This window comes from Sorex fumeus, unplaced genomic scaffold, assembly GCF_029834395.1.
Source record: "Sorex fumeus unplaced genomic scaffold, SorFum_2.1 ptg000024l, whole genome shotgun sequence".
NCBI classification, from domain to species: Eukaryota; Metazoa; Chordata; class Mammalia; order Eulipotyphla; family Soricidae; genus Sorex; species Sorex fumeus.
In genome coordinates, this window is record NW_026606081.1 from 35,426,223 (window position 1) to 35,441,849 (window position 15,627).

At 37.4% G+C, this 15,627-nt stretch overlaps 1 protein-coding gene across 4 annotated transcripts in view; it reads right to left on the reverse strand.

Moving 5' to 3' along the window:
- Window positions 1-12,869, reverse strand: part of LOC130023645 (probable ATP-dependent RNA helicase DDX60) — a 107,890-nt gene extending 95,021 nt beyond the window's left edge. For all 4 annotated transcript variants that reach the window (XR_008792484.1, XM_056114221.1, XM_056114220.1 and 1 more), the window contains exons 1-6: window positions 12,775-12,869; window positions 4,962-5,037; window positions 4,499-4,559; window positions 3,656-3,845; window positions 3,125-3,466; window positions 1,940-2,056 (exon numbers count right to left, since the gene is read on the reverse strand). Coding sequence is in view for 3 of the 4 variants with exons in the window: in XM_056114221.1 (XP_055970196.1) it covers window positions 1,940-2,056; window positions 3,125-3,466; window positions 3,656-3,845; window positions 4,499-4,559; window positions 4,962-4,989 (738 nt within the window). In the remaining variant the exon portion in view is untranslated. The remainder of the gene's footprint in view (window positions 1-1,939; window positions 2,057-3,124; window positions 3,467-3,655; window positions 3,846-4,498; window positions 4,560-4,961; window positions 5,038-12,774) is intronic.
- Between the last annotated feature and the right edge of the window lie 2,758 nt (window positions 12,870-15,627).

Below are 15,627 nucleotides of genomic sequence, written 5' to 3' on the forward strand. Positions count from 1 at the left end.
GGGAAGTGGGGTGGGGGGAACACTGGTGAAAGATATGGTGTTAGAACACTGTATCTATGAAACTCTATCATTAAAGGCTGAAGAGATAATACAATGTGTAATGTACTTGACTTGCACACAGCCAGCCTGGGTTGGATTCTGGCATGGTATATGGTCCCTGAGCACCACCAGAAGTAACTCCTATGCATAGAGCTAGAAGTAACCCCTGGGCATAACCAAGTGTGGCCAAAAAAAAATTCTATCATTAACACTACTGTGAATTAACACTAGTAATTAATACTATTTTGAATCATTAATACTATTAACACTATTGTGAGTCCTAATACCTAAAATTAAATTAAATTTTTTAATAAATAAAATTAAAAAGGTGGAGCAGAGAGAAAGGACAGTGGGTGAGATGCTTGCTCTGCATATTTCTAACCCGGATTCAATCCCTGGCATCCCATATGTTCGCCCAAGCCTGGCCAGGGGTGATCCCTAAGCATAGAGCCAGGAGTAAGGCCTGAGCACCACCAGGCATGGCCGCAAAACCAAAACAATAATTAATTAAAAAGGACTACAACATCTACTAGAAGAAATCGAAGGCAAGAAAAATAATTTTAAAAGTATATATTAAAAAATATAATTGATCTACTAAATCAAAATTGTAAAGTTTTGGGAAATTTAACAGAAAGACACTTGTTTGATACAATAAAATGGGAAAAATAAATGTATACAAAGTAAAAATTATGGATAAAGTAACCATAAAAACAAAAAATATGTAAATCATGAAAACTTATTCTGCAAACTACTATGAAAATAAACCTGAAAGGCCTGAATGATAATACAATGGGTAGGTCACTTGTCTGGCAGGCGGCCAACCCAGTTCAATCCCCAGCATTCCAAATGATCCTCTGAGGTCAGCCAGCAGAAATCCTTGAGCACAGAGCCAGCAGTAAGCCCTGAATACCACTGGGTATAACTGCATCCCCCCCACACAAAAAGGAAGAACAGAAAAGAAAGACAATAAAAAACCTAAATTATAAATTAAACAATTTCCTTATAAGAGTAATTTAGTTAAATTGCTCTGCTAGTGGCACTGAGCTTAAAGAAATAAAGTTCCATAGAAGAAAGAGAAAATTATTAAGAAACTATCTCCCTCCACACACACATACCCCAAAATAGGACAACACAATGCCCAAATGGCTTCAAGGGAAATTCTATCAAATCTTTAAGACCAAGTCACCTAAATGATCTATAAATCATCTCATACCAATTAAAAAGGAGAAAAGCATTTTAATCTTGTTGGGAATATCTCACCAGTCATACTTGTGGGAGGGTTATAGGGTCACTCCTGGAGATACTTGACTTTGCAGATCTGATGGTCAGGTGATTGAGAGACTGGAGGGCTGCTAGGGCCAGCAGTAGCTGTGGCCACCCATACCGAGTGGATGGGAGATACATGGAAAATCAAACTCCCAACCCCAAGCATATGCTCCATCCCACTGAGATATGAACACGAATCCCTAATCGAGCCCATGCAACCCATTCAAAGACAAGGAGAGAAAAGTATCATTTATGGCATAATGATATAAAAACTCTAAAGAAAACACTGTAGCTCCCTGCATACATTGCTCCAACACCACACCCACCAGCAGAGTGCTTGATGCCCTCCACCTAAGCACAGAGTCAGGAGTAACCCCTGAACACAACAGGGTCTGGGCCAAAAACAAACAACAAGAAAAGACATAAGAAAATAAAAATTGAGCATTTATTCTAGATATCATAATATATGTGTACGTATATAGGTACACTAACAAGAAAATAACTGCTGTATAGAGAAGTGTAAGATATACCTATATGTGAAAGGCAAATGAAAACTGATGAATTTCTGCTATCTTTTAAATAATGAAACAATTTATTCAATTTAAATAAAAGGTATTTTTAATAAATTCAGTACCTCATTCATCATATCTTCCCATTTAAAACTTTTAAAAACAGACTGTGATGTTAAATCTCTAAAAGATTGTAATTTCTTGATCAGGGTTTTATAAGCACCTGTAATCTTCTTTCGATTCTGTAAAAGAGAAATCAGTAAGCAGCCTGCGTTTAAAATAGTTTAATGACTTAAGTATTCACTAAAACAAAATAAACCATCTTCTCAAATTTCATGACAACCATCTGGATGTCCCCAAATATCAAGTGGGATGTGACACTATTCTCAAAGAATAAAAATATATTAATCAATTCCAACTTTATTGTCACACTGGTTTAAATGATAGCAGATAAGTGGGATAAAAACCCAAAGGGGTGTTTTTAAAAAGAAAAATAAATGACTCATAAGAAGGTAACAAGTTGCTACACTGAATTTCTTTTATTTTTAAATAAAATAAACTTTAAAAAATAAAAAACATTAATCAATCCAAAAATTGTTTTAAAAAAACACAGAATTCACTAAAAGTAATGAGAATTAAAAACAACGTATTCATATAAAAAGTAAACTTTTACTTCTGAAAACAATATGGTAATTGTCAAATATTTCCAAAAAAAATTAATAAGATCATGACAATTAAATTCTAAATACTTTTAAACTTCTACTAACATTTAATATTCAAAAATAAACCTATGTCATCAATCTTTTCCATTACTTTCTCATAAAAAGTCACCATATTAACTATTATTTCACTAATGTAAACCAGTGACAGAAGTACAGTTTTTGCCTCCATCTCTATGCTTTTCTGACAGTCATAACTTGGAGAGAGTATAGTAAGCATGTAGTGCTAAAGTCAGACTGCTTTTTAAAGCCATGTCTTATTGTTCACTTAGTGTGAATAATAAGAAGTTTTTCAATCAAATATTTATCTGCTTACCTGCAAAACACAGATGAACCAATATCTTCATTTTGAGTTTGTGAACAAATAAAATTATTTTTAAGAAGGATAAAGCACTGCTCTTTATAAGTCCTCAATAAATACTGTATTTTAAGCACCTACTATTAATATAATTAAGCATCTACTATTAATATAATTGTACATGCATCTGTTACATTTATGACAATTTTTATTCCAAACATAGAAATGAAATTAAGTCAAATAATTTAAAAAACTAGAATCTTGAAAAAACTTTTCCTTTAGGTATAACTTACTTCATAATAAAACTTGCGAGCAAACAAATTACTTGGCATAAAATATGCATAAAGTCTAAGAACATTTGATTCTTGTCCGGATGAAAGTACAGCATTGATGTTCATTATCCAAGACTGAATGATTAAAAAGTTGAAAAGATTTGTTTGTTCATTGTTTATGCCTTGATCTGCAACTATGACAAAATATGGGTCACGATCACCCAAGTAAGTTGTCCACTCTCGTGATAAGCATCCAGAAATGTTAGTTTGAACATCAAGGGTAGTATTACATTCCAGATGAAGAATTAAAGCAGTTCTCAAAGAAAGAAGTTCAGGAAACTTCAAATAGGCATATTCAGCCTCCTAAAGAGGTGAGAGAAGTATTTTAAGATATTATTTTTAAATAGCCACTTTGTAGCTAGATAATGCATAGCATAAAATTTATTCATTTCCTAAGTATTGCAAATTTAAATTTGGAATAAAAGCTATAAATAAGAATTTCTATAATTATTTCTAAAGTCCTAGAAAATAAATCAACCAAAAAACTGTTACCTTGAAGAAAACTATGGCAAATTGCCCTCCTTTACCAATAAGATCTGCAAGATAATGTTCAACCAGATAGAAGAAGTGGAGGGTCTGCCCTGGCTTTAGTGATATATCACATACACATGTGATAAGTAATGAATCTCCATCAATCAGAAAAAATTCAGATTCAATAAAATCATTGAATAAACTTGTATATCTAAAATAAAAGCAAATAAAACAAAATGTGTACAGATTAAATAAATCTCAAAAGAAGACAGTTGCATTGTTATTATCTCATCATGACTAATAGCTGAATTTGCTTAGTGAGTAGTTTATGTCAACTTTATGCTGAGACTCTTAATATACCCATATGAAGGAAAATTCTTCACAGAAGAGGGCAGGATTATTCCCATTCTATAGAAACAGACCTAGCAGGCAAAGTAAATTCTCTAAAGTCATATGGTAGGATCTGAATTGTGCTGAAGAGTTTAACATCCATGTTCCAAATATACGCTTCTATCATTCTTAATCAATACTTTATAAAACAATGTAATGGACAGTTGTGGACAAGTAAAAACTACTAACAATTAGCACCAAAAAGCTCTAAATGTTGTGTTGAACAATTATATATTTAAGAAACAAATCTATCTATACTATATATTGAAAAATTTAAATGTATGAATATAAATGTACTATACCATATACATATACTAATATAGTCAGAGACACATAGATATACTCTAGATATTATATATTGTATTTGTTATACTTTAGTATATATTCTAAAACATCATTTAAAGCCCAAAGAGACATAAAAAGAATTTGGTACAGAATTTTACATTTTTTATATATTGCTATGATAATACTCACTCGGCTCTTGGCATCTGATTCAAAATTAAATTTTCTATTTCCTTAAAAACTATCATGTATTCTAAAACAAAGAGAATGAGAATTCATTATTTTCAGTCCTTTCCCAAAGAGCTATCATTTCCTTATTATTTAAGAAAAAAATATTACTATTTTTATTATTTTTTTAAATATTACTATTTTTATTATTATTTTTAAATAATATTACTAATTATTTTAAACCATTAAACATGTAGTTTACATAATAATTTCATAAGCTATAATGTCTTTGTTTGTTTGGGTCCACACCAGGCAGTACTCAGGGGTTATTCCTAGCTCTGCACTCAGGAATCACTCCTGGCAAGTTTGGAGCACTGGGATGCTGGGAAATGAATCCAGGTTGACCTCATGCAAGGTAAATGCCCTACCTGCTGTACTATCTCTCCAGCCTCCTTATAAGCTATAACTTCTTTAAATGTAAACTCACCTTTACTTCTTGTTGCCTGTTTATTCATCTTGATCTAGAGTATATTGAGTATAGCCAAAATCCTTTGTTTTAGTACCTTTAATGAAAATGTCAACACTATAAATAAAAAAAATTAATTTATTCCATCAACAAAAGATATTAAATGATTACTTCATGCTAAAAATAGATGAAATATTATGTTATGCTAATCAAAATATAAGACTAAACAGAAGTCAATTTTTTTCTGTTCATGTGAAATTTGAAAATCTATTTGGAAAGACAAATAATAGTCATATAATAATGTAAATAATGGGAAATTGTAAATGTGACTAATTCCAAGAGGTCAGAGAAAATTTTCCTAAAGAAATAATGCTTAAGATGAGTTTAAAAAACTAAGAAGGATTTAATTAACCAAGATCAAAGATAGGATGTAGTAATTTAGGCAGAAAAAGAAATACCAGAATTGAAAGAATGAGATCATGAAAAGAAGTCAACTGGGCTAGAAAACTAGTTGTTTAGTAAGAATTATAAAAGCATACAGAGTGTATTGGGGGATGGGGAGCATGTTACATAACACTCTCTTCATCCTAAAGTCCATTTGGAAAACCGTATTCTTGCTGACTTTGCATTTTGCAAGATCATCATAGAGAGTATAGACTAGGAGGAAAGTTCTGGTTAGTAAAAAGAAAACTAGTGTTCAGAAGAACAATGATAGAAATTCAATGAAATATACTTTAATGATAGTTTGAGCCAACAAAACTAGAGAGATGTGAATTTTATTTTAAGTACATTAAGGAAATGAGTATGATACAACTTGGTAATGGATCAGAAGCAGACAGAGAAAAGGGAAGATCAGACACTACATAATACAATAGGATTTGGTACATGACTAGGCCATTCCCTGTGCTCGAAAGCTAAGAACAAGGCCATATTTCAGAGAATAAAAAAAATGGGATGGGTTCCCTTGCACTCAACCTGAGTTTGACTTGCTTTCTGATTTTACCATAGGGTATGTGACATAAGTACTAAATATACAGGTCAAGAAGTCAAACACAAAGTCTGGGTTAGGGCTAGATTATATGAAAGTTTCCATATTATGTATGGTAAGTGAAGTTCTAAGTGTAGACAAATTTACTTGGACAGAAAGAGACAATATTGTGGAAGAGAAAAGTCTTAATATTAAGTTTTGTGGGTGACTAATATCATTAAATGTATGCCATCAATGTTATTACATACATATTTTATGTAAACATATAAAAGAGTATATATAGGTAGCACTGTCCTCCCGTTGTTCATCGATTTGCTCGAGTGGGCCCAGTAACGTCTCCACTGGAGACTTTGTTGTTACTGTGTTTGGCATATTGAATACATCACAGGTAGTTTGCCAGGCTCTGCCGTGCGGGAGAGATACTCTCGGTAGCTTGCCAGGCTCTCCGAGAGGGGTGGAAGAATCGAACTCGGATCGGCCATGTTGGCTGCGTGCAAGGCAAATGCCCTACCGCTGTGCTATCGCTCCAGCCCATAAGAAATAATATACTATATATAGTTAGTTTATATATAAAAGATATATAGCAATTAAAATCCCTCAGCAGTTGTGGGTGGGAGACAATAAAAAATAAGAAATTCATTACACATCCGACAAGGGGTTGATATCAAGGATATACAAAGCACTGGTTGAACTCCACAAGAAGAAAACATCCAACCCCATCAAAAAGTGGGGCAACGAGGTCTTTTCCTATCATTTGTTGTTCCCTATGGGATTTCTGTTGCTCATCTTCAAGCTCGCTGATCCTCTCATTAGCTGCACTTATCCTATTGCTAAGGGCACTTACTGACTTTTTAATTTCATCTACTGAATACTTTATTTGTGAGACTTTTTTGTAGCTTTTTTATTTCTGCTCTCATTTCTTCCTGTATTTTCTCGACTATCTGTTCTATTGTTTCTTTCATTTCTTCTTTTAGTTTTCTGGATATCTCTTGCATTGATTCTTTGAGTAGATCCTTGAACAACCTCTGCATTTCATCCTGGAGTTCTTTATCGAAGAGAGCATACTTGTGGAGAACCTTGAGGATTCGGGATTCTTTTCTTCGTATCCTCCTTGTGGTGGAGATTTGCGCTGTTTCTTCATGTTGTATTGTAGTAGAAGTGGTAAGAAATTTTTGGTCGGTATTAGGCGACAAGTTTTGGGATAAAAATCCTGAGTGCTCAGAGTGGGAGATATAACAGCAGCCCAGGAGAAGGCCACGCCCACTTGGGGGCACGCCCCCTTTGTAGTGGCCACGCCCCTAGCCTGTCCCAGGTCACTCCCATCCAGGATCCTGGAATGGAGGAGGGGTGGTGGACAGTCCCACAGAGCTGGACCTGCCGCAGGAGTCTCCCCACTGGGGTTCGGCGGGAAGAGGCGCACGGCTGGGTGGGAGGAGCGGTTCCCGGCTTGGGCTCCCCCTACCTACCTGGAGAGGAGGATCATTTCACACCACAGAGACTGGCCCACATTCAAAAGAACAAAAGCAACCTGTGTTGGCACAGATGTGGCGAGAAAGGGACCCTCCTTCACTGCTGGTGGGAATGCCAACTGGTTCAACCCTTTTGGAAAACTGTATGGACGACTCTCAAAAAATTAGAAATTGAGCTCCCATTTGACCCAGCAATACCACTCCTGGGAATATACCCCGGAGAGGCCAAAAAGTGTAGTCGAAGTGACATCTGCATTTGTTTGTTCATTGCAGCACTGTTTACAATAGCTAGAATATGGAAATAACCTGAGTGCCCGAGAACAGATGACTGGTTAAAGAAACTTTGGTACATCTACACAATGGAGTACTATGTAGCTGTTAGAAAAGATGAAGTCATGAAATTTACATACAAGTGGTACAATATGGAAAGTATCATGCTAAGCGAAATGAGTCAGAAAGAGAGGGATAGACATAGAAAGATTGCATTCATCTGGGGGATATAAAGTAACAAAGTATGAGATTAATACCCAAGAATAGCTGAGATCAGCACCAGGAGGATTACTCCATAACTTAGAGGCCAGCCGGGTATCCTAGAGGAAAGGGCAGTTCAGATAGAGAAGGGAGCACCAAATAAAGGATGTTTGGAGGATCCTCCCAGGAGGGGAGATGCATGTCGAAAGTAGACTATGGATTGAACATGTTTGCCACTCAATGCCTCTTTTGCAGACCACAACACCCAAACGGAGAGAGAGAACACAGGGGATTGCCCTGCCACAGAGACAGGGGGGATGGGGGGATGGGGGTGGGAGGGATATTATCCATGGTGGTGGAAGATGGGCACTGGTGGAGGGATGGGTATCTGATCATTGTATGATTGAAACCAAAGCACAAAAAATTGTAAATCTACAACTTAAAAAAAATAAAATAAAATAAAGGGGAAAAAAAAAGAACTTTGGTACATCTACACAATGGAGTACTATGTAGCAGTTAGAAAAAATGAAGTCATGAAATTTACATACAAGTCGTTCTACATAGAAAATATTATTCTAAGCAAAATGAGTCAAAAGAGAAAAGAGAGGGACAGACATAGAAAGATTGCATTCATCTGGGTAACATAAAGTAACAAAATAAGAGACTAACACCCGAGAACAGCTGTGATAAATACCAGGTTGTTCACTCCATGGCTTAGAGGCCAGTTGCACACTCCAGGGGTAAAGGCAGCTCAGATAGAAAAGGGAGCACCAAATAAAGGGTGCTGGGAAGATCTGCCCAGGATGGAGATGCCTGCTGAAAGTAATCTATGGACCGAACATGATTGCCAACCAATGTCTCTTCTGCAGCAGCACCCAACGGGGGAGACAGAACAAAAGGTAGTGCCCTGACACAGAGGCAGGGTGGGATGGGGGATGGGGGGGTGGGAGGGATACTGGGATTGGTGGGGGTGGAGAATGGGCACTGGTGGTGGGATGGGTACTCGATCATTGCATAACTGAAACCCAAGCACAACAACTTGTAAGTCTACAACTGTACCTCATGGTGTTTAAGTAATAAAACAAAAAAAAACATAAGAAATTCCAAGAAAAAAATATAATTTAGTAACAGAATATAGACCTTTCAGAAACTCTAATAAAAATTCTCAAAAATTACATCAATATTGTTTAATGAAATAATAGCACATCACTAATAGGAGGAAAAACTCAAATACCTAGAAAAATTTAAATGTCATTTCAGGGGAAAACATCATGCACAAAAAATAAAATATGCACGTTAATATTTAATGCTAGTAAAGGGTTTAAATTCAGGAAATTTCTTAAAGGGCAAGAAAAAACATAAAGGGATATAAAGTGGAAAAATAATGTAACAAATACAAAAGTTAGAGTTAAAAGTTGTAAATCATCTAGATTAGTAGGAGAGCATTAATACATCAAAATGGGGTAGTAATAAAAATATCAAATATATTTAAATATAATTTTTTTCTTTTGGTTTTTTGGAGCCACACTCAGTAGTGCTCAGGGATCACTCCTGGTTGTTCTCAAGGAACCATATGGAGTATAGGATGCCAGGAACTGAACCCAGGTCAGCCACATGCAAGGCAAAGGTCCTATGCTGTACTATTGCTCTGGCCCCAAGGTAATATAATTTTTTTAAGAATAAAATAATCTAATAGACCAGAGCTAAAGACAAACACATTTAGGACCCCTACCTGGGGTTCAATACACAACATCCTGTATGGTCCTCAGAACCCCACCAGAAATAAGCCCTGAACATCACCATGTGTGGCCCCCAAAACAAAACAAAACAAAACAAAAAAGACAAGACATATAGACCAGACATTTTCCAAAGTTCTCAGCATAAATGATGACAAAAGAAAACACCACACAGTACTCAAACACTCTCGGGGCTGGAGAGATACTGGGCACTTGCCTTGACCTACATCCTATCCCCAGCACCCTGTGTAATCCTCCAAAAATGATCCCAAGCACAGAGTAAGAAGAAAGCCTTGAAAGCCACCAGCTGTGACCCGAAAACAAAACAAAACAAAAAAAGAGTAAAAGAACTCAGACACTCTTGCTGAAACTACATCACTCCAATAATAAAGAGATAAAAGAGATTTACTATGAAGAAATGAAGTCTATCATCCCATGTGGGTAGCTAAAGGCAAAAGCACTGATGATACAATGTGTAATTCTGTAATTTCTGTTTATGTTTTGACACAATGTAGAATTGAATCAATAATTGAAATTGTAGAACACTTAAGTTACTATAAAACCTGACAATATAAAACAGCTGGTTCAGAAAGGAAAGAATGGGGGGGAAGGTCAGCACATACTAAATTTATTTTTCATAGCAGGACAAGACATTAAAAAGAAGGAATCATAAGATAATGTAAAAAAATAAGGAATTCTGGAATTCAGAAACGATTCCAATTTTTCTTATTAATTCAGGTTTCTCCAGTATCCAAAATTTCCTATGAATTTTTCATAAAAGTAAAAAAAAAGTGAGTGTTAATTTCATCTTTCACAAAAGGTAAAATAGAGAAACTTCATTTCTACTAGCTGGATATAATCTGCTAATAAACAGAGAAGAAAATGTAATGGTGAATTTTGGGTTCCAAATAGGACAACTGCACCATTGTTCGAATATGCCACCTACTGCTTCCCCTATAAAAATTTTGAACCTGAATTTGATTAAAATCCAAGTAGTAGCACCTAATCTACAAGATATTTAGAAAAACAGAGAATAAATAATATCAGCAGGAATAGCATAATTTCTATAAAACAAAGTCAAACATGTTACCTTACCAAATAAAAGAGTATGAACAAACCAATAAACTCAAAGATATAGCATTCAGTCATAGCATGTCAGAACCTTATATTCTGATTTTAGATTCTGATCCTTAGATTCTGCGTTTAGCAAACTTAAAAAGTAAAGAAAGAAAATAAAGGAAGACACAGATAATAAGGGGGATAGCAGATATCACAGGTTTTTGAAGGAGAATCACCCCAAATGCAGTGAACATCATGGTCTAAGGGAATTACAGAGACACTGATGAAAGGAGTTGAATTCTTGGAACAATGTCCAAGAGCAACTGACCAATGGCAGGCAAAATTATAAAATAGCCTCACAGACGTCCATGCTCATCCTCATGGCCATGGACCTGTGAAGTTAATGGGATGAGATGACCTCTACCACAATTAACTCACAATTTAATCTTCATTGTAACATAACATGAACATGTAGCTTAGCTCATGAGAAACTGTTACTATTCCCTTTTACCTAGGAAAATGACAATTTGGGGTCTTGACCAGAAGCATGGTTTTGACCAGAAAACTTTGCTTTCAGAAAAAGCTTTCTATATAGCAAGGCAAAGATCCCGTTTCAGAGCGCTTACTCTTCATTGAATATGTTCCTCTCCTTTTCTCAAAGGCCCAGGCCCTTATCCCATTCCTTAGCTAGGATCTAGACCCCATTTTGCTCAATGCCTCTGGGACATGCATGTATGTAGCTCAATTTATCTTCTATTAATCTGATGTCAATTTCATTAATTCACCAGAACCAGAAGCACCTAGAGGATTAAGGGAAATTCCCCCTCTCCACTATCACTGCATAAGGAAATCATGCACCTGGTGCTTTTGAGCCACAAAGCACCACGTTGTAATATGAGAAACCTTAAAGTGGAATCCAGAGGTTCAAAGTAACCCTCCAGCAAGGCCAATAACTGCAAGGAATTTTTGCAACAATATAAATGAGCCACCCACAGCTCAGATGGAGCCAGCCCCAGTGGACACCTTCACTCCAGCCCAGTGCGATGCTGCTTATGTTGGTGACCTTGTGTCTGATTAAATAATTCATGGAAACTAGAATAATGACGTTTATTGCCTTCATTTACTGAGCTTCTTTTATACAACAATAGGAATTTAGTGACGCCCCTGGACCAGGAATATCTTCTCTTTAACCTGTAAGTAATATCTTATCACTTAATTTATCACTAGAGGGTCAAAGAACTGATATATTTCAACCCAGTCACACCCTGCTCCCCAACCCCAATACCCTGAACACCCTGAGAGACTCCAGATACAGAGGTTAGGAGCAGCCTCTGAGCACAGCCAGTCTCAAAAACAAAATGGAAAAAAAAAAAAAACTATCACTACTGTAGCCTTTTTAAAAAGGCAGTAAGCGATCAAAATACATTCATAACATAAAACTCAAATAACACAAATCCAATTCTTACTGCGTTGTCGGGCTGCAGCGATAACACACCGGGTAGGGCGTTTACCTTGCAAGCTGCCAAAATGGCTAACCCGAGTTTGATTCCTCCACCCCTATCGGAGACCCCTGCACCCAAAGCCTGGAAAGCTGCCTGTGATGCATTCGTTCTGCCAAACACAGTAACAATTGTCACGATAGAGACATTACTGGGCCCGCTTGAGCAAATCGATGAACAACGGGAGGACAGTGACTGCTTTGTCATTGAAACCTAAGGGTGCGCGACAAACACCTGCAGATTCTGATTCTGCAAATCTGTAGCAACGCTCGAATTACTGTTTTGCTTTCAAGGATCTAGGTTTTACACGCTGGTTCCTTATTTTCTCCGCATTCCCCAGGCGCCCTGAACCCTTTCACTGAAAAGGACCTTGCAGATCTCAGACCTCCCGGCTCTTCCTCCAGCTCCCTTTCCGGGGCTGCAGCCGCGCCCTGCCTTCTGCAAAGACTCCCGACACTGGGGGGATTGATTCCCCAGCTCCATCGCCCCAGCTACAGCCCCAGACGGCCAGACAGAGAGAAACCAGCAGAGCTCAGCTCCAGGCCCTGCCCTAGTGACCAGCGCAGCAGCCGGCCCCTCCAGCCCCTCCACCAGAGACCCCCGCCCCCAGACCTGCTGATCCAGGAGCCACTGCTTAGCGAAGCCCGCGGGGAGGGAGCGGCCGAATTCCAGCCCAGTGAGCAAGGAGGTTTCAGCGAGTGACCAGGACTGCCGGCCTGGGAAAAGCCTCACCTGGCGCTTTTATCCACTTAGGCATTAAGTTTCGGTTTCCTTTTCCTTTGCCCGAACACTGTGGTTTCGATTTCCTTGCTTGGGTCATAAATGATAAGGTGTAGGCAATAAGTTGAAGCATCCTTCTGTCCAACTGGAACGGAGAGAGGGCGGAGGTTATGGTTAGGAGCATCAATAGGAAAGGATGTTTGTAGGCAGAAAATCCTGGACCTGTGGAAGAGAAAAAATCAAGAAACTTTTAATAAGATAAAATATAGACATTGTAGAGTCTGAAATTCCACTGAAAGATGTGGCCTGACTACCAGTGTTTTTATTATTTGTGCTCGCTTTAATTATTCTTTAGTCGGATTTATGTATTTATTTTTAAATGTTTTGGCTTTGGGAGTCATACATGGCAATGCTCAGGGATTACTCCTGGCTTTACACTCAGGAATTACTGAGTTCAAGTTTACTTTGAATGGAAACAGAAGTTTCCAAATTCTTCTGGTAGGAAATGGTGAGATTTTTAGGCGACTAACTTGATTTTCTTTTGCAGAAAATGGGTATGAACCCACTTAACGAAAATAACAAAATAAAAAAAAATGTAGCACACATTACTAAGAACGCTTAGATTGCATGAGGAAAATTAATAAAGAATGTATTGCTGGAAAGTTATTTTAATAATGGTCCTATATAGTCACATATTTGCAGGACATGTTCTTTAAATACATTTCATTTCAGCCCCACACCACAACTGAGAGTTTACACAAATATGTTCTACTCTAATGTAAAAACTATTGGTAGGCTTCAATAAATGCCTTTACTGTTAAGTGATGTAAACAAAGAGGGAGAGAAGGAAAGTATGTAAGCATATAAAAAGTTGGAATTCTTGTTCTAAAAGCTCAAGATAACTCCCTGGATTTGGAACTCTGCTCTCAAAGCCATGGCAATTTAGGAAACCACATACCTGTTTGACCTCAAGGAAAGAGCAAAAATACAGGTGATATTCCACAGGGAAAACAACAGAAAGAGCTGTAAATGGCTTATTTTCCTGTCACAAATGGAATTCAAGTCATTAGAAAGGTGGGAATGCAAAGAATAGGCATGTCTTATATCCATTTGGTTGTACTCATTTGAATGTACTCGTTCATTCACCATTTTATTATTTATTTTAGTAAAAATAAGTGTTCATTGAGCTACCAAGAGTATCCGGCCGCACAGCAAAGCCTGGCAAGCTACCCGTGACGTATTCAATATGCCAAACACAGTAACAACAAATCTCACAATGGAGACGTTACTGGGCCCACTCAAGGAAATCGATGATAAAGTTCAGAAAGAAAAAAAAAGTACCTGAAACTTCATGTGTGACAAGTCGTTAAGTTGTTATTGATGACAAGACTTTAGATCCATCCTTCACTGGTACATCCAATTATCCCTATAAATCTTACCCAGATCTACCCTAAAACTGCTATGTTAAAAGAATAAATAAAGAATGTATTGCTGGAAAGTTATTTTGCTCCAGTAAATGAGAAATCCCAGCAATGTTGTCACATAGCATGGACTCAATTGAGATGCCTGAGAATCACTGTTACATCTTCATCTGACTGAAACCCAGCAAATTTGAACTTCTTATTAGGATTCCTAAGGAATCTAGAATCTCTGTTCCCACTTTCCAAAGCTCATTTCTCACCCCTGGGCTGGAGCGATAGAACAGTGGGTAGGGCGTTTGCCTTGCACGCAGCCAACATGGCCGACCCGAGTTCGATTCTTCCGCCCCTCTCCGTGAGCCCGGCAGGCTACCGAGAGTATCTCGCCCATGTGGCAAAGCCTGGCAAGCTACCTGTGATGTATTTGATATGCCAGACACAGTAACAAGTCTCACAATGTTAGTGGGCCCACTCGAGCAAATCGATGAACGGGAGGACAGTGACAGTGACATTTCTCACCCCATTTTTCCAACAACCTTAACACTTCTGACGCCTACAGGTCCTACTCCTAATAATGAATAGAATTATTCATTTTTCACCCTGATGCTAAGGTTATCTTTTTTAGCACTTTAGCATTTCTTCGTTGCTGGGAGTTTATCTAGCTATAAGATTCATAAGGTGGGACTTTTGTGAAAATCAAAGAGCGGTGTGACCTCTGGATCTAGTAGAACGTAACTGATATAATAATTTTTATGTCCAGTAAGTAAAACTTACTAAGTAAATTCAGCTGGTCTGACTGATAAATTATTCAAGTAGGGATCTTTGTCTGTTGGATGGGACACATATCTAGTGACTAGAGAGGACTTCATAATTTCCCACAGAACATTTGAAAGCCTGGGGTGTCAGAGTTGTCCAAGATGGCAAGGCAGCACTGAAATCTTAGCCATACAATATGAAAGTAATTTAAATCTTACTGATGACAAATTTTTATAGGAATAGAAGCCTCCTTAAAGTTTAATAAGGCAGACTCTTGACCTGGAGAGAGAGGACCAAAAAACAAGGTGGTCATCAAAAATATGAATTTGGGGGATGCTCCCCTTTATGACCACTAAAAGCAGTTGGAGGATCTGTGTGGCACTGATATAGGGAGTGCCTGTCACCATGGGTTGAAAATTTAGTTCTATAAACACTTGTTGCAATGGTGACCCACACAGAAGGATCCATTTGCTCCTTATAAGATACATCAGAGTTCATTGCAGAAGCCATTGAGCCACTTAAACTAATTAAATCTACTGCAAGTAGTTGTAGAGAAGAATTCCACTGAAAA